The 23,628-nt window shown below is 51.2% G+C and overlaps 1 protein-coding gene across 21 annotated transcripts; it reads right to left on the reverse strand.

Moving 5' to 3' along the window:
• Positions 1-1,321: 1,321 nt before the first annotated feature.
• Positions 1,322-16,711, reverse strand: Etv4 (ETS variant transcription factor 4). Of its 21 annotated transcripts, none has more exon segments than NM_001108299.1 (13): positions 1,322-2,146; positions 2,543-2,644; positions 2,907-3,079; positions 3,268-3,336; positions 3,458-3,532; positions 5,316-5,584; positions 5,789-5,953; positions 6,859-6,985; positions 8,564-8,617; positions 15,368-15,415; positions 15,622-15,715; positions 15,909-16,019; positions 16,495-16,711. In NM_001108299.1, coding segments are annotated over 12 exon segments (1,461 nt in total). In that variant the 5' UTR covers positions 15,969-16,019; positions 16,495-16,711; the 3' UTR covers positions 1,322-1,921.
• Positions 16,712-23,628: the final 6,917 nt, after the last annotated feature.

A 23,628-nucleotide genomic window follows, 5' to 3' on the forward strand; every position in this document is an offset into this window, starting at 1 on the left:
AAAAAAATGCTTATTTAATTTTATATGTATTCTGCCTGCATACATGTCTATGTACTACTTACGTGCCATGCCTGGTACCTGCAGAGGCCGGAAGAGGATGTCAGACCCTCTGGAATTGGAGTTAGAGATGTTTGAGAGCTGTCACGTGGGTGTTGGGAATGAAAACCAAGTCCCCTGGAAGAACAGCCAGTGCTTTTAATAGCTGACCCATCTCTCTAGGCTCTTTCTTTCTCTCATTTATTCCTGAGCCAGTATTCCCTGAGATTGAGAGGCTAAGAGATGATGTGGGTCACACAACTGGAATCTTCTTGACCACTATGTGCATGCGTGTGGAGATGAAGACAGCCCACGGGGAGTTTGTTCTCTCTCTACCATGTGGATGTTGGGGACAGAACTCAAGCATGTAGGCTTGTCCGGAAGGAAGCATCGTACCCACTTAGTCATCCTTATAGGCCTAAAACACACACCCCCCCCCACCGGTTTTCTATCTCTTGCTCTGAATTGTGAGTCAGTACATTGATTTTTGGTGTTTCTAGGAAAAAGTGATGCTTTTTATTTGTGGGTAACAGTTGGGGTTCTGTTGAACCTGCTTGTTTTAACCTGAGCCCAGTCCTGGAAAGCTGGCTCTAGATCCAGATTCTTTCCCTTCCTCAGATTCTGTCCCTTCCTGTTCCCAAGCTGCTGCCTCTGTCACAGCTCCTCAGTCATCCTGTTTCTCCCACCTGGGATTGGTCTCAGGAGAATGTTTGACGCTGCCACCACTACCCCCAACATACACACCCCACAAGCCTATTCAGGACCTGCTGTCACCCCCTCACCTACAGTTGCTTGCTTGAATACCTTTCTCCTTTTCTAGTCTCCAAACACTTGTTTCTGACCTCAGTAAAAGCAGCAGCCTGGAGTTTGTGTAGGAAGAGGGACAAGCAGTTGGGATAAATGTGGGCTCCTAGTCCATGGGAGCAACTATGATCACGGAAGCCACAGACCAAGTCTCTACCTGAGGATGTTTCTAGGGACAGGCTAACTGTGGTAAGGGATGGTCAAGGGGCCCCATCTGGGATAAAAAGTATACTCCATTATTTCTGGATCCTTACACGATCCTAGCTTGGATAAGAGCAGATTTCCCAGTGTTCATTCTCTAGAGGAAAATCAATGACAAGAGATTTCCAGAAATGCAAGTGAGGGCCTGAACTAGACTCCAGGATCAGGGCACCATATCATGTAAGGCCTTGCAGGGACAGACTCCAAACCCCAGTCATCTTCATGGCCATAGCTCTTCCCACCCTAGGTCCTTGCCTCACGGAAGCAAAGAGCAAACAAACAACAGGAGAAGCAGAGGCTTTATTAAGGTCTGGCAGATGAGGCGAAGGTGGAACTGGACCTGGGTAGGCCTAGGGCAGAGAGCTGTCCCTGCCTCCACCCAACACTCCCCACCCCCAGCTGCCTCCATGTGCTCCTGCCTCCCAGAGCACAGCACCAAGAACACAGGACCCCAGCCCAGGGCAGAACTTTGTCTCCCTCAGGGGCTGAGGGGGAAGACAGGGTGTTCTGAGGATCCCCTTGGCCCTGCTGCCATAATAAACACAGAAAGCCCCTTATCTGTCCCCAGAACAGAACACTGGTTCTCTGTGGAGGGCGTGGGGAACTTGGCCCCTGAGCAAGACCTAGGCCGAAGCCAAGCTGAACTGAGGGTACAGGTGAACCACAGCGAACTTCAGTTACTGCCTTTAGACTTGACCTGTCCACTGTCTTTCCCGCAGACTCTGGTTAGCAGCTGAGTCTGGCCAGGAGTATCAGATGGGATAGTGGAGCACTGACCCCAGAGACTTCTACAGGTATCAGAAAGAGGGCTTTACCAATACCAAATCAGTTGTTATGTACACTAGGCAACCCCACCATTGCAAGGGGAGGTCACTGGTGCCTAGTAAGAATATCCGCCTTTGTGGCCAAAGGGCTGAGCAGGGCCAGCAAGTTCTGGGAGGTAGGCAGGGCTCTCATCCAAGTGGGACAAAGGGACCGTGTCCTCCTCACTGACTGGCCGGTCAAACTCAGCCTTCAGAGCTGGACGATGATTATCTGGGAAGGCCAGAGAAAATAGGGCCTCTGGCTCACACACAAACTTGTACACGTAGCGTTCACCAGCCACCTGTGAAGAGAGGGTTGTCAGGCCAGACATGCATGCCCTGCCTCAGAGAATTTAGAGGGTCCTTCTCTTCTCACAAAAACGCATCAGGACCTCTTTCCCTCCCGCACTGGCTCTGCTTGAAACCCACTCCCTTCTGGTCCTTGTTCACGTCTCATCTCAACCACAGCCCACTTGGCAAAGTTCAGCCACTGAACCTTGGGTTTACATTTTCTGTTCCTGAAAGCCTGCTGAGAAACCTACTCCCTCCACACACACACACACACACACACACACACACACACACACACACACACACACACACACACACACACACCACTTGACTTTCTCTTGACACCTTTTCAACTCTTGGCCCTCCCTTAGCCCCTCCTCACGGCCATGCTAGGACCTCAGCCCAACCTTCTGCATGATGCCTTTCTCATAATAGTATCGCAGTGAGCGGCTCAGCTTGTCATAATTCATGGCTGGCCGGTTCTTCTGGATGCCCCAGAGCCTGGCGACCTGGGGACGAGAGACAAATATTTGGGTGGAGATGTCATCTCAAAAGGAAAAATGGGGGGGCAGGGGGCAGGGTGGAAAAACATTTGAGATTCTTGGTGCAAGGACAATCTAGGCTAGTTACTGGCACAATGCTGACTCAGGCTTGACAAGAACTGGGTCAGGCAGACTGAGGATGATGGTGGAAGGCAAGTGGCACCATTTCTCCTCTCAAGACTCCAAAACTGCCGGACGGACAGGAGGGGTGGGAACACCTAAGACCCACCTCTTCAGGTTCAATTAGTTTAAACTCCATTCCCCGGCCTGTCCAAGCAATGAAGTGAGCATTCGTTGGGTCATCCAGCAGGGCCACCAGAAACTGCCACAGTTGTAAGGCACCCCGGCGCTGGTAGGGTGGCCCCTCCCGGAAAGCTCCAACCCCTTCCTGTTTGATGTCTCCTGGGAAAGTAGAAATAGGTGTGAAGTAATATCCCATAACCGACTTCCTCCCCTCCCTTATGTGGCATCCCCAAACTCTTTCCTGAGTGTCCTGATCTCGCCCACAAACGAAATGCAATTCCTACAGGACCCAGTGTGTGGCAGGGGTGAAGAGGACCCTGACCCTCCTACAAAGTCACTTCTCTGACCTTCGAATTTCTCAGGGACAATGCAGACATCATCTGGGAATGGTCGAAGAGATTTCTCATAGCCATAACCTTGTGGAGGAAAGGTGGTAATTGCTCAGATCTGAGGGTTCGCCATTGAAGACCCCACAGAATGCAGAGACTTGTGGCTGGGGTGACTCTCCGCCCCCTAGCAAGGATCCACCTGTCTTACCCATCACTCCATCACCTGAAGAGGGTGCAGAGAAGCCCTCTGGGTGAAGATACATTGATGCACATCCAGGGACATCTGGGGGAGGGAAGAAAAGGTGATAAAAGTGGCTGAGGTGAAGCAGGGGAGGAAATCCTGCACACATTCAAGGAGTTCTTGCTGCTAGCCTGCAGTCCAGCCACCATCCTTTTCCCACCACCAAATCCCAGGGGAAGTTCAGCCAGAGGGAGCTGGAAGCTCGAGGCCCTCAGTTTGAGGGCTGAGGCAGAGGGCATGGGTGGCAGCAGCTGGGGCCAGGCAGCCTGTTCACAAGACCCAGGATTCCAGGGAGCAGCTGTTTCCTGTGAGTACAGGGGGGAAGGAGGGGGCGAGAGATGAATCTCCGGGGGTTGGAAAGGGTTTGCCTAAGACTTCCTCGGAATGGGCACACGTCCGGTCAGCAGGTCAGGTTCCAAGTCTAGTACCTCTGTACCTCTGTGTGTGTGAGAGAGAGAGAGAGAGGAGTGGGGGTGGAAGTGGGGGATGCATATATTTAAAGAAGAGGCAGTGGGCACTGGGCTGTTTTTTCTCAGGTATAAGCACATTCTGTGTTCCACGCCATAGAACTGAAACCTTCCAGCTCCACCTAGGAAGCCACGCTTTGAGTCCCAACCCTTTCCCGCCCCCTCCACTCCCACCTATGAATGAGCCGCTGACACCCGACACCTCGGGGGAGGAGGCAAGAGGGAGGGTTTATTCATTCCTCCATTTTGTGAATGGAATTCTTGACTCCATTCAGGAAAAGCGGAGGGAGGAGGGGCAAGAGTTCAAGGGCAAGTAACTCGATCCCTCCGGTCTCCAGCCTTTGAAGGTCAGCAGCTTACAGCGGCTCCCATCTCCAGTGACCATCAGACTCACAGTTGCAACCAGGGTTTGAGAAAGGGAAGCACTGGTCCTGTTCTCCTCCCTGGAGTGACTAGGGGTTTGTACATAAGCCCCTGAAGCTAAAATACTGTGGGCACCAGGAAAAGAAAATTCTAAAATCCCAGCCAAGCTCTACAGCTACTGTTCTACCTACCTACCTACCTACCTACCTACCTACCTACCTACCTACCTATCTTTCTAGAGACAAGGTCTCACTCTATACTTCAGGCTTGCCTGAAACTCATGTCACCTAGTTTAAACTCATAGCCATTCATCTGCCCTAGCCTCCTGAATGCTGGCAATCTCCGGAACAAATAACCACAGCTTTTTTTTTTTTTTTTTTTGGTTCTTTTTTTTTTTTTTTTCCAGAGCTGGGGACCGAACCCAGGGCCTTGCGCTTCCTAGGCAAGCGCTCTACCACTGAGCTAAATCCCCAACCCCAGCTTTTTTTTTTTTTTTTTTTTTTTTTAAAGAGACACTAGTCCAGGCTATCCTTGATGCTAATGACCCTTCTGTCTCCACTTCCTACGTTATGCGGGTACAGCTTCCTCATCTTTTTAAATCACTGTGGAGACAAGGACTAGTGATCATCTCATTTTTATCTCCTCCAACAGCATACTCTTGTTCCAGGCACAGTACCCTGGTCTTAGGGGTTTAATTAAAACCCTTTGACTTCTGACAGAAGTAAATGCCCAACCCTTATTATTGTCAAGAGCTATAAGGGCAAAGGTCTGTGTACCTTATCATCTGAATGTTGGCTGGAAAACGATCATTCTTTAGAACAGTTTAAAAAAAAAATGAGTGAGTGAGTTGGGTTAGGAACTAACGTATAGACTGTGAAAAGGCACAAACCTTATAGGAACCTTTGCTTAACCTCACTGCTCACTGGAGTACTTGTGACCCCATTTGGCAATCCCAGAAAACCTCCTCCGAGTCCCCCCAACTCCCGGTCTCTTACCTGAGTCGTAGGCGAAGTCTGTGCGCTCCTGTTTGATCACCACCCCCGCCCCTGGGTACCTGTGCCCACTGACCCCACCCTGGCTCGCAGCTGGCTGGCCAGCCTGTTCATACAGGGGGTCATGGTACTCCTGCTTGAAGCTCTGCTGGGGGTAGGGTGGGCAGGGCTCCGATAGTTGGTGTTGATAGGGGGCTGGGAGAGGTTCCCGGCCCCCTCCCTGAGGAGATGTGAAGGCATGGCACATGTCCACGGGCTGCTGGAAGACGGAGCTGGACGTGATGGTTGAGGAAGGAAGAAGAGAGAACCTTCCATTAGCCCCCTTGAGCCTGTCACTTGTTGACAGGGCTCTGGAGGGATAATGAGACACCATCTCCCTGGTTCTCCCAGCCAGGTCTCTACAGAGAACTAAGGAACTGAGCCCAGACTGCCTGGCGAGGCCCGGGTCCCCCGGTGCTTCAGATCCGTCTCCTTACCTGTGCTCACCAAGGTACCCGTGGCCAGGGTGGGACTGGGAAGAGCTGGAGGCTCTCAGGAGACTCTGCTGCGGTTCTGCCCTGGAAAAGGGCTGCAGGGGCGACTGTCCAGGGGCTCCGGGGGCGGGGGACTTGATGGCGATTTGTCTGGGGGAGTCATAGGCACTGGAATTGAAGGGGAGATGGGGACAAGGGGGCAGAGAAGCTAGGTGACCGTCTTCTGTACCTTTCATACCCCAGGAAATGACTGCTGGGATTGCAGTAGAGGGGCTGGGATTTTTGGTTTGTTTGTTTGACACAGGGTTTCTCTGCACAGCCCTGGCTGTCCTGGAACTTGATCTGTAGACCAGGTTGGCCTTAAGCTCAGAGATACACTTGCCTCTGCTTTCCAAGGGCTAGGAAATCTTTTCTTTTGAAATAGGGTCTAATGTAGCCTAGGGTAGCCTCAGACTCTCCATGTGTTGCCAACAATAATCTCAAACTCCTGTTTCCACCTCAAAGCTGCTGAGATTACACGCAAGTAACCACCCTGCCAGGTTTAAGAGGTGCAGAAAATCATACCCGGGGTTTTGTGTCTGTTAGGCAAATATGCTATTGACTTAGCTCTATTTCCAGCCCCCAGGTGAATTATTTTTTTCTCTCTCCAGAAGAGTCTTGCTCTGTTAGCTCAGCTTCACCTGGAACTCTCTCTGGAGCTAAGCTTAACCTCAAACTCACAATGCCCCTGTCTCAAGCACATACCACGCGCCATACCTGTCTAAGTGAATACCTTTTCTTAATCCTGGAACCCGACCTCTCAGTCTGACAATCTCTCTCCGAAGCCCAGAGCAACTGGTTTAAGTAGGGCACGGGCTTCCAGGTAGAGACTCACTGAGTTCTTGAGGCCATCTGCCCACTGTGTGATGTCTCTTGCTAAAGCTCAGAAGGATCCTTGCTAGTGCTACAGGAGCCAAGAAACCCCGTTATCCAGCCCTCATCTCTACGGGTGCCTCAGCTCACAGTTGTCCTCTCCTACCCCAAGCCTCAAGAGAAGCCTTCACGTCCTGACATCCTCCTGGGCCGGGGCTCACCTGGAGTAAAGACACTGCTCTCCATGGTGGTAGGAGAGTGGCGGCTTCCTGCTGCAGGACAGGGCGGGGTCTGTGCGGGGACTCTGGGGTTCCTTCTTGATCCTGGTGGTGGGGCTATGGAAAGCTACTGTGGGGTAGGACAGAGCAAAGCCAGAGTGTCACACAGAAGCCAACAGTGCTTCTGACACCTCTGCTTTCTGAGTCAGTCTCCTCCCGGCTCTCATTCTTTTTTTTTTTGGTTCTTTTTTTTTTCCGGAGCTGGGGACCGAACCCAGGGCCTTGAGCTTCCTAGGTAAGCGCTCTACCACTGAGCTAAATCCCCAGCCCCCCGGCTCTCATTCTTGATCACTGAAGCTGAATGCTTTTGGAACATTTTGGTTACATTATGTCTAGTTTTGTACATTAGGGACCAACATGGGTTGGGTATTAACCTTGGTATTAACCAAGGGAAATATCTAAAAGTTCAACACACACCCTTAGCTGAGGAAACCCCTTCCTAAGAGTGAACATCTCAGACCCGGGGCCCCCTTTGGCTTTCCTGAGTGTCCTGGAAATTTCCAAGTGAGTGTTTTCTTATTTGGAGCTGTAAAGAGTCTTTGGTCTTCTGAGGGAGTCTGGCTGTTAGCACCCTTGCATGTCAGCAGAGGAATAGGCACATGCTCCTAATTATCTGTGAGGAGCACTGGCCTTTTCTGGGTCCTTACTGGGTTCTCCCAGTCCAGCTACCATTGTGGCTGAGCCCTGCTGTGAGTGACATCCTGGCTTCCTTCAGTTTGGTCAGATGTCCTGGAATCCACAGTCCTGGTGACCACCGTTTTCCATTCTTGTGTTCCTTTCATTTCATGGGGAATGGCATCCAAGAGCCATCAGTTAGGTGGTACCTAACAGCCAAACACCCCTTCTCAGACTTTTCCTCTTTTGGTTTTCAAGACAGGGTTTTTCTGTGTAGCCTTAGCTGTCCTAGAACTCACTCTGTAGACCAGACTGGCCTCCAAACTCAGAGATCTGCCTGACTCTGCCTCCTGAGTGCTGGGGTCAAAGGTGCCACACTTGACTTTTTTTTGAGACAAGGTATGTATCCAGACTGGCCTCAAAATTCACCCTCCAGGGTTGGGGATTTAGCTCAGTGGTAGAGGGCTTGCCTAGGAAGCGCAAGGCCCTGGGTTCGATCCCCAGCTCCGAAAAAAAAAGAACCAAAAGAAAAATTCACCCTCCAGATTACAGGTGTGGGCCACCTTACCTTACCTATCATTTTGCAACAGTGACACCTGTGACACTGGGGTCAGATTTGGGGCGATGTCCTGAGCATCATAGGATATTTTTGAAATACCACTGAACACTCCATTTGCAACCAACTCTAAACTCTCTAGAGTCATTGACAAATCTTTCCTGGAATAGCATCACCAGCGCCGAAGAAGATAACAGAACACTGCTAAGTGACCTCAAGTCCATTACTTTGGCTGCAGAGAGAAATGCAATGCAGGTTGCATGGCTAGGACCCAAAGGGGAATGTGACTTATCGCCCCCAGTCACAGTGTTGATCTCAGAATCCATATTCCAGGATGGGGAGCCCTGACCTTCAATTCACCCTGTCTTTAGGTGAGAGCAAACTGCTCTCCTATGGGTGACTGTCCCCATGACTCACTTCCTGTCATTCCCTCACCCCCCCCATCCCCCACCCTTGTACCCAGCACTCACTACTCACAGTTTTCTGAATGGAAATCAGGAACAAACTGCTCATCACTGTCCGGTACCTGAGCTGCAGAGAGAGGCCAGAGGTGAGTCCAGGATGTGACCCTGCAAAGTGGCCACTCCAGGAAGACAGCACTGTTGCCACCCTGCAGATCAGCTCCAGCCCAGCAGAGGTCCAGACCCTGCCTTAGACAAAGGGTGACTGCACTCCAGCTGCGGCCCGTGAAGACCCCCTGGGAGGACTCTCAGAACTTGTGCAGATAGTCTTTGCCTAGACATTTTGTCTCAGAAGTACAAATGAGCCCGCCCTTCCAAATTTGCAAGGCTTTGTCAGGGGTGGACAGGTTTTACAAACTGTGGGATCCTGTGGCTATGGAAATCAGGTGAGGAAATTCTGAATTTGGGAAGGGACCCAGGAATCTGCGCTTCTTTCCAGGTGTTTTGGAGACACACAAGAGTTCTTGAGTTTTCGGAAGGGAATGGAGGAGAAAGGACGGCAGCAGAGAAGTAAGACGGTAAAAAAAGGACAGGAGGAAGGTACAGACACCTGCTCAACACTGCTTTGTAGCTAAGGAAAAGAAGGGCTTCCCAAGCCTGGAGGTCTGAGGATCAGGGGTGGGCATCTCTGAGCCAAAGGATACTCAAAGGACTCCTGGCTTTTGTTTACTTCTCTATCAAGGGGGAGGGTTACAGCAGAAAGAAGAACAGACACAAAGAAGGACTTCCTGATTGTCTAGGATAAAAGCAGGTCTGGAGCAGGACAATGGAGCTGGTGACCTAGGACACTGGATTGCCACTCCCTGGAGACTGGGCAACGTGGAAATGGGGAGATAAAAAAAAAATCAGACTTGAGAGTGGCTGGTGAGGCGTGTGAGGTGAGATATAGGGAACGCTCTACACCCCGATCCCATGTGAGCATGCAGGCTCAGACCTTGGCCACAGGACCCTGTGTTTGCCCACTCACTTCCCCCGGGCCCAGCAGTCGGCACAGCCGCTAGAGCGATCTTCGTACAATAGAAACCAAATCACTCTGCTCCCTCACTTAAAATGTGTAATTTAAAGCTTGCTCTTGGCCTCCTCAGCTCACCTCCCTTGCCTGCCTCTCCTTACTATCATTCCTTAGCACCTTGGACTCCTTTAGCCTTCGGTCCTGCAGAGCTGGATCCTTTCTCCCCCCACCCTCTCCGCAGAGCCTCAGCTACTATGTTCCGGATCCCACAATGTAGCCCAGGCTCACCTAAAAGGCACCATCTTTCTGACTCTGCCTGGAATGCTGGTTACAGATGGGCACCTGGCCAGGCTTATCAGAGGCCTTCTCTGGCCACCCAAAGCACAACTGTCCCTTTTGCTTTCCGGTCTCAGCACGAATTTTCCTCCACCTGTGCATGTCTTAGGAATGTATATTTGCATGTCAATGTTCATCTCTTCCCTGGGAAATTAGGCTGTGAGGACACCAGCTTTGTCTTCTTCAGATGAGTCTCTAGCACCCAGAACGGGCCCTACTCAGACCAGACACTAAATGAGTGTTATTTATGAATAAACATCCAGTGAGGCCTGTACTCACGCTGGCAGGGGCTAGCTCCACAGAATGGAGCCCAAAGCAGTGAGATCCTCACCCAGGCAGCCAGTCCCTTACCCTGCAGCTCCTCTCCACACACCAGCTACCACCAGAGTTGGCACACCACCAGAAAAGCTCATCTTACCAGGAAGGATACTTGGGCTGTGGTCGAATGCTTGCTTCAAATGTCAGAGGCCCTGAGCGTTTATAGACACAGATTTATAGTTGATTTTTATGTATTTATTTATGGTGGAGGTTGAATCAAAGTCCTTTTGAACCCCACAGCCTTTGGTTTTTTGAGAGAGGGTCTTACTAGGTATCCCAGGCTGGCCTTAGATTCACCACTCTCAGGACTGGAGAGATGGCTCAGTGGTTAGTAGCACTGACTGCTCTTCCAGAGGTCCTGAGTTCAAATCCCAGCAACCACATGGTGGCTCACAACCATCTATAATGGTATTTGATGCCCTCTTCTGGTGTGTCTGAAGACAGCTACAGTGTATGCATATACAATAAATAAATAAATATGGTTGGGGATTTAGCTCAGTGGTAGAGCGCTTGCTTAGGAAGCGCAAGGCCCTGGGTTCGGTCCCCAGCTCCGAAAAAAAGAACCAAATAAATAAATAAATAAATAAATAAATATCTAGATAGATAAATAAATAAATAAATCTTTAAAAAAAACTTCACTACTCTCCTGTCTCAGCTTCCTTGTGATCACAGGCCTATTTGACACCATGCCCTGCTTAGAGGATTGCTTACTAGACAGAGATTGAGGCAAGGGAGTTTAAGAACCAGAAGTCTCCAGTAGTTAAGACCCTACTTAGATCAACGTACTACAATTCCAAAGTGGCTAAATACATCAGTGGGCCACTAAATCCCTCAGGGGAAATATTCGTACATCCCAAGCTTTTGGAAGCCAGGCTACCATCACACAGCGGCAGTCCCCCAGATGTCCTGATTGAAGATTCACCTCACTGTTAGCCTCACTGGTTGGTTCTAAGTCCTCAAATCGGGCAAGTTGTTCTATATGCTGGAGGTGGGCCGGGCATCCACATTTGCAATAAATGTCTCTGGTGACTGGTTCATTTGAAATGCACCAAAGGGAAGGACACATTCATTTGTTCCTGCTGGGTGGCCAGGACTGTTCAAAGGTGACAGACAACCCATAGGTGGCAGGAGCAAGCAGGCTGAGTGATATTTCCCTCCCAACTACTTAGGGAAGGAGGGTCCCAAGGGCAAAGAAGGGGTGCAAAACTTGGCAGGGGTAGCTGACGCACTCTGGAGCCCCTCTTGGGGCCTCATTAACTACTGGTTTCCAGTGAGGTAATGGGCTGGGGGCATCTCCTGCTGACGCCACTGGGCAGGTGAGCCCTGTGGGTCATCTGACCTTTCCAGAACCCCAGAAGAGACCTCCCCTTAGCACACAGATTATACCCCTAAAGAGGTGATGCTACCCTCTCCCAAGAATGGGGGGTAAGCCCTACTCTGTGCTCGGCTCTCCCAACACTGGTCTTCTCCCAAAGGGATACAACAGGGCCCTTGGTCACCCAGAGATTATCGGCAAGGATAGAAATAGGAACAGAGACACAGAGCTTCGAGTTCCTGGAGAGCAGGAGAAATTTTAATTACTATGTTTGGTCTTGCGCGCATGCACCACTCTATTTGTTGGCTCGGCCGTGTTTGCCAGAGTCTGCCCCCAGCTACACTGGCACTAAAAAATGGACTGTCTGGGCGGGGACAGAGGATTTAGGCAGGTGTGTATATGTGTGTATACCTAGTGTAATTCAGGTGCAGGCGTACACGTACGTGTACACACAGAGAGAGAAAGAGAGAGAGAGAGACAAGAATAAGAGAGAATAAATAGGGACTATCCCTCCAATAGGAGCCAGGGGGACCCCAAAGATGGGTTCCAGAAGAAATGAGAAGTTTATGAGCTAAGTACTGAAACAAAGCCTACCATGAGCTAGCCGCCATGTATCCCACAGAAGGGCTCTGTCATCCTCTGGGGTTGGGGACAGTCCCACGTAAGTAGCATCCTTTGGAGCTTCTGTTTTACTGTGTCACCAATGGCTGGGGCGCTCACACCCTCACCCTGCCCCCACTCTGGCAGCCTCTCTATTGGAAGGGACCAGTTCTCTATCTGTGGAGGGGACGTTCCTCTCCAGGAACCTTCTGGAAGGGGAGGAGATGGAAACATGGAGGAGACAGGGAACCAGAAGAGTCTAGGGAGAGGACTGAGGATTAACCCTCCCCTTGCCAGCAGGGTCCCCAAGACCCCAGGGTGCATGCACACACTTCCACCAAGAGACCACATGCGGGCGAAAGCACCATCTGTGCTTCCCCTCTATGCACGGGGTCTCTTTTTGGACCTATAAATAGGGAGGCTAAAGGACCAAGGGAGGGCCACCCTTGGAGGACCATTTAGCTGCAGTAATTCTTGTGGAAGGGAGAGCCCAGAGCCATCCCTTAAGATTCCGATATAAGCTATATGTAAGCCAATCTCTTCCTAGAAGAATCCATTTTATCGTCATATATGGTGCAACCCCAACAATTTTACATGCAGAACAGCAATATCAAGGACCCCAAATCTATCCATAAGCCTTCTGGGAGTTCTCAGGCCCTCCCTCCCCAACTTCAACTAAGGACGAACATACAGCTCAGTCATTTTTCCTAACTACCAAAGAGACCACAGAGTCATTGTCCCTAACGGTTTTTGAGGGCTCCGGACAATCCCACAAAGCGACCCTCCATCAAATCCACAAATCTTTTTTTTTACATAACCAGCCATGTCTTTGGCTCAGTCTTCCTGAGACTGTGTTTCTCTGTGGCACCAGATCCTTTTTCCAACATCTCCACACATCACAGGCACCCTCCCCAGCTCACGGCACCCCTCTTCTACCCAGAAAATCCCAGACACTAAAGATGAATACGCTGCCTCCAAGGAGCCTCACCAACACTCACCCCAAAATCTCAGTGAGCAGCCGATAGACCGAAGCCAAATCCACTTCTCTCGGTCCGGCCTGGTCACTCCCCCCCCCACCCCCCAATCTTCACTGCCCCACCCACACTCTAAGGATTCACTGTTTCTCTCCAAATTGAGGCTTTAGGAAGAAACCAAGCTGAGAGAGGGGAGGTTGGGCTCTGGGCCCCACTCCTCCTAATGTTCCCCACCACTGACAAATTCCCAAAGGAGCTCATCCCTCCCTGTCACCCCTTTAGACTATGGGGGGCACTGACCTGGTGGGAAGAGGCAGGAGAGGAGATTGGGGTGATGTTGGGATGGTGCAGGGGGACAGGACCCCGGCAGCTGCATCTGTCTCCGCAGAGAGAGGAGCGAGTAGCCTCAGCATCCCCCCTACCCCCCTCAGGCCTGGCCATCCATTGCCGGCTGGGAACCTGAGCTGCTCCCTCAGGAGGAAGGAGAGGGAACCAAGGAGATCCCAGCACACACACACACACACACACACACACACACACACACACACGCCCCCCCAGCATTCCCCACCCCCATCTCCCCACCCACTGGATTTAAATGTACAGGGGCTCCCAAGGCAGCAGTATGTAACACGCATACATGTGTGTGCGCATGCCTGTGCGCACACGCACTTGCTGTCACACTGACACACACAGACAGACACATGGACTATATCACCAGACCCACCACCAAGGGGTGGGGCTTCCATGGTTGGGTGAAGAGAACATTCTCCATCCCGTGTCATTCAAAAAGACCAAATACTGCCAAAATGCCACCCTGAGCCCACAGCTCACAACTGGGGAGCTGGCCACTGTGAGGACCCTCAGCTGACGGGCAGGAAACCCAGAGAGCCAGACCAAAATCAGTAACTAGGTGGTAAGAAAGGGTTTTTTTTTTTTTTTTTTTTTTTGAGAGCCCATGGAGACCCTGAGTTCTTTAGCTCCAGAACCTGAAGGGGGTAAGCCAACAAAGCTCTACATGCAACTGGGAGCCGGGCATTCAGGACATACAAGCAGAGGAAGATACATGCTACACTCATACCCTCCACCCTCATTGCTCATTTCAGAGGCTAAGCTCCATGCTAATAGTCCTTCTCTGACACCGCCGCCACCACAATAATCATAAAAATGACAAAAGCAATAAGTATATGTGTGTGTGTGTGTGTGTGTGTGTGTGTGTGTGTGTGTGTGTAGAGACAGACAGACAGTGGCCAAGACAGACCTCATCTTATTCCACAGACCGACTTAGTGGTCCTTTCCTTCTCATCCAAGCTTCTCCTGTAGAGAATCCTGCAAGAGGTGGATCTGAGCTTTTAAATTCCAAAAGAAAGGTACCCACCCACAGTGGAAGAATGAAGACCCCTTAGGAAGAGAAAAGACCTGAAGAAGGTGCTCACTTTTGGTTTCTGGGGTTTTTAGAGTATTAACACAAAGGGGGTGTTAGTGAAGATGGGGGTGCTAGTGCTTCCTGAATCTCAGGGACTGTAAGTCACCATGCCTCCTTTGACTGGCAGCCCTGCCAGCATCACCCTCAGGCTAACTAACCTCACCAAAACACAACAACTAGAATCCAACTAGGACATCTGCCCCACCCAGCCCACGCTGGGCTACTGACCCCATCCTGGCCAGGGCTCACAACCCTCCTGCATACAGGAAGGGGAGCACTGCCTGGGGGTGGAGGTATTCAGGAGGGATGGAGAGAGAACCAGTTGCCACTGGAATTATAATCAAGGCTATTTGGGGAGGCAGCCCTGAGTCTTCTTTGCCAAAGTGCCAAGAAGAGAAGTATTGAAACTTTTGTTGTTATTTTGGCTTGGTCAGTAAATTGGCCCTCAGAGTTAGGAAGAAGTGAAATGGAGAGAGAAGAAAAACCAACCAATGTTCCAGCAACTCCAGAAGATGGGTAATAAATTACTCCTGTTTTTCATTGCTGTCTTTCAATACCTCAACACCCCAACACTACACCTAGGCCAGGCGCCTCCTGCCAAACAAACTTTGCAAATGAAATTTTCAACCAGGAAAAAAAAAAAGAAAGAAAGAAAACAGGCCTGGGGCCAAGTTCCATTCAAATAAGCGAATACCCCACACAATAGTCTGATTCATCCCCAGGCCTAGTTATACAAGCCTGGCTCAGGGCGAGAAAATAAATATCAATATAAGTGTCCACACTGGGCACCAGGGAGAGAGAAATGGTTAGGGACTGGAGGGAGGGGGTGGAAAGACTCCTTGAGACAGAGAAGATTCCCCACGACCCACTTCTAATTTTAGGAAGGAAACAAAACTACTCACCTTCAGCGAGCCACGTCTCTTGGAAGTGACTGAGATCCTGGAAGAGATCTGATGGGTGAATATTGGATTGGTGAAGAGGTGGAGATAATATGGGGAGAGACCTGGCGTGCCCGGGTTACAGCCTCCCCACTGGTGATAAGGGACAGAGTAAGAATGAGTGATTTGACTTTTGGGGAAATGTGGGTCCAGGATAGGGCTCTGGGATGGATGTGTGTGGATTAAGGAGAGGGGTCGCAGTTTGTTTGGTTCTTTACCTTCTGAATCGGAAGGCGGCAGGGAACCCGGGTCCATGAGCTTCCCCTGCGGGACCATCAGCGCTTCGCCCAAGCTCCCATTTCCGGGAGATTTCTGCTGGAAGGAGGGGGGGAGAATGCCCCCGAATCACCCTGAGGAGTCTAGCTTGGGGTTGGGGGTTGGGTCCCGGGGTGGCTCAGGGGCCAGGAGGCCCTGGACCCACTGAGACCCCCCGGGAGGGGGTTGCGGGGCGAGTAGGGGCGGGGTGCGGGGCGGGGGCGGGCGTGGAGGCCGGCGCGGCGCTCACGCTGCAGAAGGTGTAGGGCACTCGCTGGTCCAAGTATCCGCCTTTCATCCTCCGCTCCATCCGGCCGCTCCCTCCGGCCACAGGGCCGGGCCCCCGCGCGGAGGCAGAGACCTGGGAGGGGGGAGGCAGTTCGCACACGGTCCCGGGAGCGCTGCGGGGGGAGGGGGCGATCGCGAGGCTTTGGATCGGACAGCGAAACTTCTCCGACTCGCTGGGACCTGCGCGGCCGAGCGCCTCCACCGCCACTCCCCTCCCGCCAAAGGAGGTCCCACCTGCTCCCTCGAGCTGGGGTCGGCGTGTCTGCTTTCTGCAGCCCTGCTCAGCCGGGACTAGGTTACATAAGACGTGTGTGTGCGTGCGTGTGTGTGTGTGTGCGCGTGTGTGAGTGTGTATATGGGAGCGCGCGCGGCGCACACCATTCGCACGCCTATAACTCGGGCGCCCCCTCCAGCCTCGAATCCCGACGCCTCCCACCCCCGCCCCGGAATGTGCGGAAGCGGGCGCCGAACAGAAAGAGTGTGGTGTGTGGGAGACGAATCGGGGAAATCACAGACACTCTCCCTTCCTTCCCCTTCCGCAGCTTCACCTGAGGTCGGGGCGTCTGTGCAGGAGCCGTGGGGGGATGCTCAGCATGCCCGGGGGATGACACAACTAAAGTGGCGGGGCTAGGCCTGAGCGAGGCGGCCTGAGCCCCGGGTCCCCAGAGCCCCGGCTTGTTTTCCGGGCGCAGCAGACAGTTGTGAGCCCCGGGGAGCAGCTGATTGGTGCATTTCCTTTGCCTTGGCCTCCGTTCTCGCTCTTCCCCCGCCCCTCCCCACCGGTTCCCTTTGTTTCATTGACTTTTGTGAATGAAACCCCAGGGCCAGGCACGCCCGCCAATCCTCAGACTCCGCTAGCGGAGCTTGAGGGCGGAGTTTCCCAGCCACGGGGGCCAATCAGAATGTAGGGGCTGGCTCCCGGCTCCATTCACTTTTTGGACTTCCATTCATAAAAAAATAAACTCCTTTCGGCCTTAGTTCATTCATAAAGAATTGAGAAAAAAAAGAGGCTTCTCCACCAGTTCCAGCTTGGGCTTTGAGTCTAAGGACCCCTGAGCTCCTCCCGCTGGCGTTAGCACACACGCCTCTGTGCATCTATAAGTACGTGGGAGTGTGAACACCTCTGTGTGCCCTGGGGGGGAAGGGGAGGCGAACGGACTTGTGCTCCCAGAGGAACCATAATAACGAGCATTTATGAAGCGCTCTGCCTCCACGTGCTAATTTCCTTCCCTAACGTGGTGCTGCGGAGCTGTTTCCATTTTACTTTACAAATGAAAATGGAAGAAAGCTAAGAAAGACACCATTGCCCCTCACCTGAGGTAACTCAGCTTGTCAATACTGCGGGACATTAGCGTTTCAAAGCCACCGCGGTCTTCTGTGCAGCCCTCGGAGACCAAGAGCTTAAGTGAATTAAGCTATGTGAAAACAAATGGATGCACAGTTGGTGCTCAGTAAATGTAAACTGGCTCGAACGGTTTTCTCAAGGGCCTGTGATCTGTGGAGACGCTTTATCTGTGACCTGCTTTATCATTCACTCGCGGTTTTGCAAACAAGAGGCTCAAGGATGTCCCTCTGGCTGCCATCTTACTCCTTACCTGAAGGCAAGCATCCGATGATAGGAAACAGAAATCTCAAGGGACTGGGTGATCAAAAGGCAGGATGGGTTTCAGTTTTGTTCAAGAAGTTGATCTTGGTGTTTTTGTCACTCGCTCATCGATTCCTTTGGTAAATAGCTGCCTTGCCAGACATGGTGCTAGGTGGCAAGCAAGTGTGAGAAAGACTACCTCCCTTGGGGTCTGGGCTGCTCTAGCTGCGGTCCCAGGGATCCACAGGCCCACCATACTGCTTTCAAAATTCATCTCTCCAACCAAACACTACAGATAAGGCAGAGGGGGCTCTGAGAAGGAAAAGGTACATGCAATCTCTTGCAGCCTGTAGGAGTCAGAGGTGGGACAAGGGCATCAACTCCCTGGCACCTAAATTGGGCTCACTCTGCTGCATCAACTCCTCCCCTTTATCTGCCAAACAGTTCTTTGAAGCTTGCTGCAGCTGCTCTCCTCTAGGGAGCCTCCCTTTCAGGAGAACCCGGGTCAGTCCTTATATTTGGCAAGGGATCTTTCATTCTCTTTCCTGTTAGAGAAATCCCTATGTAGTTACGGAGAGAGCTCTGCAGCGCCCAGAAGAGGACTCCTTTCTTGAGCCTCCCTCACACTCAAGAGAGTTGCACAAAATGCCTGTCAGGTGAACAGCTACAATAAAAAGCAAAGTAATGGAGGTTTGCAGGCACCCTGCCCAAGGAAGGAGAGGCAAGCCCAAGCAAATCCCAGCTTGGGGCAGACGAAGCCAGTTTAGGGAGGGGTTTAAGTTCCTAGGCCAAGAGAACTGGGGGAGGAAGACAGGCAGTTCTAGGAAAAGATCTCTGATGTGGTCTCCGTGAAGGTTCATGTGGGTCCCTGAGTGGGCACTGGGTGCTCCAGTTGAGGCCTGTCCAGGGCTGCCTGTCTGATTTTGAGTTCCTCCACTTCTCTGGAGAGCCCTGGCTAGTCAATATTTCCTCTCCTTTCCTCAGCTCCCCCAGCCCAGCAGAGACCAAAGAAGCCTACCTCCCTGTCTCTGGCTCAAACCTACAGACCCAGAGAGAAAACCAACTGCAACTGCAGCTGTAGCTGCCACAGTTGCCCTGGCCTGAACACTCAGATTACTGTCAGTGACATTTCCAAAGGGAACACTGGGGCCTCTTCTCCAATGGGACCCACCGTAGTTAAGCAAAGGAGGGAAGAGGTGTGGAGGTGTGGACTGGGACTCACATTGTGGGTTAAGTGACGTTGAAGGATCCAGCCTTGTGTGCATGATTTTCATCCGTTCCTGATACCCGCTATCCTCACCTCATTTTACAAGAGGTGACAACAGGGGTCTTCCAGATACACACTAACCCTGAGCCCCCTCCCTCCCCACTGATTGAGGGTACTCCAAAAAGAGTTCCTTTAAGAGCACATGAGGTCTCATGGAGGACCCTCCCGACCTGACCTGACCTATGCCAGCATCCCTCAGACGCAGGATGCTCTCGGCTCCTTTATGACTCCACATGCTTCCTCACTCCTGGGGGTGGGGGGAGTTGGGCAGGTAAATATTCTCTTCCTCCAGTCGATTGGGGGACTGGACTCCAACTTGTCTCCTAGGAGTTTAAATTATAAAATGCAAATGTGGACTTTAGATATGTAAATTTTTATACAAAGGGAGCCCATAGTTTGCCCTGGGAGCTAGGAGACCCCAGCACTGGCTTGTAAGAAAGAAAGCCTGAATGTAACAGCGTGCGACTCTGGAGCCATCAAAGAGGCAGACTCTCCCTAGCTTTTATAACTTTTTATTCTTATTTTGAATTATTCATTTATTTAATTTTTTTACGTGTTTGTGTAGGTATGCGTGGGTACCTACAGAAGCCAGAGACATTGGATTTCCTGAAGCTGCAGGTAACAGGCAGTTGTGAGGCATCTGCTGTGGTTGCTGGGAACAGAACTCAGATCCTCTAGAAAAGCAGCAAGTGCTCTAAACTGATGAGCCATGCTTTGTTGTGGTTTCCTTCCCTCCTTCCTTCCTTCCCTCCTTCCTTCCTCCCTTCCTTCCCTCCCCCCTTTCCTCCTTCCTTCCTCCCCCCTTCCCTCCTTCCTTCCCTCCTTCCTTCCTTTTCAGTTTTTCTTTTTGAGACAGGGTCTCATACAATTCAGTCTGACCCAGAATTCCTATGTAGGACTGGCTTTAAAATGTTGATCCTCCTGCCTCTGTATACTTTTGAAACAGGGTCAGATTCTAGGTATTCCAGGCTGAACTTGTCTCCCTGGAGTGCTGGAATTACAGGTAAGCAGCACCACACCTGGCCCACATAGACTTAGGGGGAATTAATGACAGGGGTCTGGATTTGGTCCTCGGTGTTGTGTTAGCTGGGGACACTCTGTGGGTAACCTGTGCAGCACGACTGTCTGCAGGGACAGAGATAGATGTTTTGGCTTTGGCAGAACTTGAAGCAGAGTTTCAGGCACTTAAAGGGAGACACAGCTACCTAAGACCCAGGGGTGGGACAAACAGGATCCCTTTGGTGTCTCCCAGGCTGGAGCTTTCTCACCAGGGAGAACGAACCAGAGAGCAAGGTCTAGGGTGAGGATGGGGTTGGGCGGGGAAGGTTTTAGATCCAGTGCACGACCTGATAATGGGTCAGTACCACTAAACAACCAAACCAAAACCAAAACAAAAACAACAACAACAACAACAACAAAACCTCCATGTCCCTCTTGGACTTCCTCTCATCCTTTCCTCACTGGCCCAGTTTCTCTTTGGTTCCTTCAGACTGCAGGGGTCCCAGACCCTCCTGCATGCCATGAATGGAGTGTGCACCTCAGGAAACTAATGACCTGCATCTGTGTGTGTGTGCTCCAGCGTTCACCTCCCTGAAGAGAGAGTCTATGGCTTTTATCCAGGTCACCACAGAGCAGGTCTGTAATTGCCCATTCCCACTCCTGAGGTTGGAAACACGGCCCTTGGGTCTTTTATCTCCGTGTCTTCAGTTTGTTAAGAACAGAGAGAGGATGCGTCGCTATGGCAGACCACGCTTAGAGGGCGGTGAAAATGCTGCTTCCCTTGTTCTAGTTTACCTTCTCCTAGCCTGAGTGTGTGTCATCCGTGAGTGTTGTCGTGTCATGCCATCTCCCCCTCAACCCCACCTCCACCACCATTCCCCATCTCCTATTGCTCTGCCAGGACTCAAACTCACCGTGTAGCATCCGGATCTTTCTTACTCCGTCTGAGTGCTGAGGTCACTGGTGCATACTCTGTCCAGATGAGCCCCTCTCTCTCTTGAGACGCCACTGAACAAGGGCTCTCTAGATAGTCAGCAGAAGACAGAATGGGCTCAAAGGACAGGGATGAATAAAGTCTAACCCAATCCTTGGGGCTCTCTGGTGGAGACTGGCGGTCCCTGAACAGAAGTCCTGCAGATGAGGACTCTGTCCATCTGCTACTGATGCAGGGCTTAGTATCAACAGCCTCCCTGAAATCAGAAGGAGCTCAAATGACTCCTGAGGAGTCAGTCTCCTCTAGTGTGGTCTGTTTCCCTGGACACACCCTGTCTCATCTGTATGGGACAATTGCGGTGTTCCCATTAGCAGAGGGATGAGCACAGGACTTGGGTGAGTGTGAGCCAACCCCAAGGAGAGTCTGATCTAAATACTCTGCAGCAATGGGGGGTTCACAATTTGGGGCCCTATAATTCATACTTGTGTAAATCCAGTAAGCGCCTGGGTGAGATGGCTTAGCAGATAGATGTAGGTGTTGTCAAGGACCCATATGGCTGAAAGAAAGGCAACTCCTACAAGTAGTCCTTTGACTTGCACACATGGGCATCCGTGAGCACACACACGTGAGCACATACACACACGTGTACACACAGAGTAAATTAAAAAAGTGAGCAATATTTTAAACTCTCTCTTTTCTCTGTGTATTTGTGTGTGTGTGTGTTTGCATATGTGTGCATACATGCCTGTGCACACGTGTCTGAAAATGTGGAGGTCTAAAAAGTTGAGATGAGTACTTCCTTGATTGATCTCCATCTTATTTACTGAAGCAGTGTCTCTGGCTGAACTTGGAGCCTGCCAGTCTGGCTATCATAGCCAGCCAACTTGCCCAGGGGCTCCCCTGGTTTTACTTCGCTCACACTGGGATTATGGACAGGTCGCCACCGTGCCCACTTGGCATATACATAAGTATTACAGATCTGAATTCTGACCCTCATGCTATGCAGCTGGGTCTTTACCCCCTGAGCCATTTATAAAGCCCCACATTTTAATATTTTAACATTGCTAATTGTATTTATCCAGAGGCACATGCTTGCTGTGGTCTGCTTACGAGGAGAGTCATAGGCCCTCTTTTCCTTCCACCGTGTGAGTCCCGGGTATCAAACTCAGGTGGTTGGGCTGAGGCCAGTGAGTGCCTCGACCTGAAGCGCTGTCTCACTGGCCCCATTTGAATATTTGCAAACAGATTAGAATGTGAGCTGTGCTCCTTCTCTTTGAAACACTGTCTCATGAGGAAAGGGTAAGGGGGAGCCTGAGCCCAGAGGACCCAGACCAGTGGCGGCCAGAGAAAAGCAGTTTCTATTTTAAGAAGGTGCTGGTGACTCCAGCTTTCCACATTCACTGCCTGCAGCAGCTCAGGACTCCCTTGAACACGCAGAGCTCTTTTTTATTTTTGGCTCTGTCCTGTCTCTCCCCGTGCATTTAGATCTCCACCTCTCTGTTTCTAGGAGAGCAGCAATTTATAGATGTGCCCTCCCAGAAAACTGCAGGAGACAAGGCTTTTGTTGGGTTTGTTTGCTTTAAATTCTTTCCCCTTTGGCTGGAGAGAGAGACAAACGGACAAATGCAAGCAGTCTGAAGGATGAGAATGGAATTGGAGCCAGTTGGCCCGAGTGCACGATGCTTTCCTTTTTAATTAAGTGTGGACTTGAATTATGAGAGGCCGTGGCTCCTGCTGGGCGGGGCTCTGCTGAGGGAAGGCAGTTTCTCTCCACAGATTAAGCATCCTTTTTCCACTTAGTCCCTCCCCAGCTCCCTGAGAGTGTCTATATTTGTTCTTGTCAGAAATAATGGACAACTATATGCTCAGTCAGCTAAGGCGGGGCCAGGGAACCCCTGGGCTGGCAAAACCTGGGGACTATTCCTGGAAACTGTTTTTGGAGGGAATAGTGGGGTGTGTGTGTGTGTGTGTGTGTGTGTGTGTGTGTGTGTGTGTGTGTGTGTGGTTTATGTGTTCCTGTGCCCCCCCTTTTTTTTTTTTGGTTCTTTTTTTTCGGAGCTGGGGACCAAACCCAGGGCCTTGCGCTTCCTAGGCAAGCGCTCTACCACTGAGCTAAATCCCCAACCCCTCCTGCGCCCTTTTTAAAAATTAATTAAAAAATAGTTGTTCCATAGCCTGATGTATCCTAGGCTAGCCTTAACTTAAACCCACAATGCAATCGAGGATGATCTTGAATTTCTAAAAAAGGCTTTTTTTTTTTTTTCTTTTTTCTTCAGAGCTGGGGACCGAACCCAGGGCCTTGTGCTTGCTAGGCAAGTGCTCTACCGCTGAGCTAAATCCCCAACCCCATCTTGAATTTCTGATCCTCCTGCCTCTCCATCTCCAGAGGGCTGGGCTTGCAGGCTGCACCACCACACCCAGTTTTTTACTCCGGCCTAGTCATGGATTCCAGGCTCCTCACGCACCTTGTCCACCGAGCTTTGTCTCCTGCCCCAGCCTTTACTTCCAAAGTTTTTGTTTTGCTTTGCTTTGCTTCTCCCCGCAACAGAGACCCTTTCTTCCGTTATTTCTAGCCGTCAAGAATCCGAAAGTCACCAGGGCTTCTCCTGTAGCTCAAGGAGCTGACTACTGCTGCCAATTGATTTCCTGTTTGTCCCACCAGCCACCCAAGCCTAGATTCGTCAGGCAGTTTGTAGCAATGGTTGTTGGTTTACAGTTTGGGGCAGAGCTAATCTCTTGGTCACCCCGTGGGGACCTGGGTGGAGAAGACCAATCAGAACAGTGTGCAGGCCGAAGGCTGAGAGGACACAGTACCTAGCTGGGTGGAGATCAGGCATTCATGACTTCAACCTGACATTTCCAAACTAAGGTGTTCATATGTGAGCTTTAAACCTCGC

Source organism: Rattus norvegicus, chromosome 10 (genome assembly GCF_021556685.1).
Source record: "Rattus norvegicus strain SHRSP/BbbUtx chromosome 10, alternate assembly SHRSP_T2T, whole genome shotgun sequence".
In the NCBI taxonomy this organism is placed as follows: domain Eukaryota; kingdom Metazoa; phylum Chordata; class Mammalia; order Rodentia; family Muridae; genus Rattus; species Rattus norvegicus.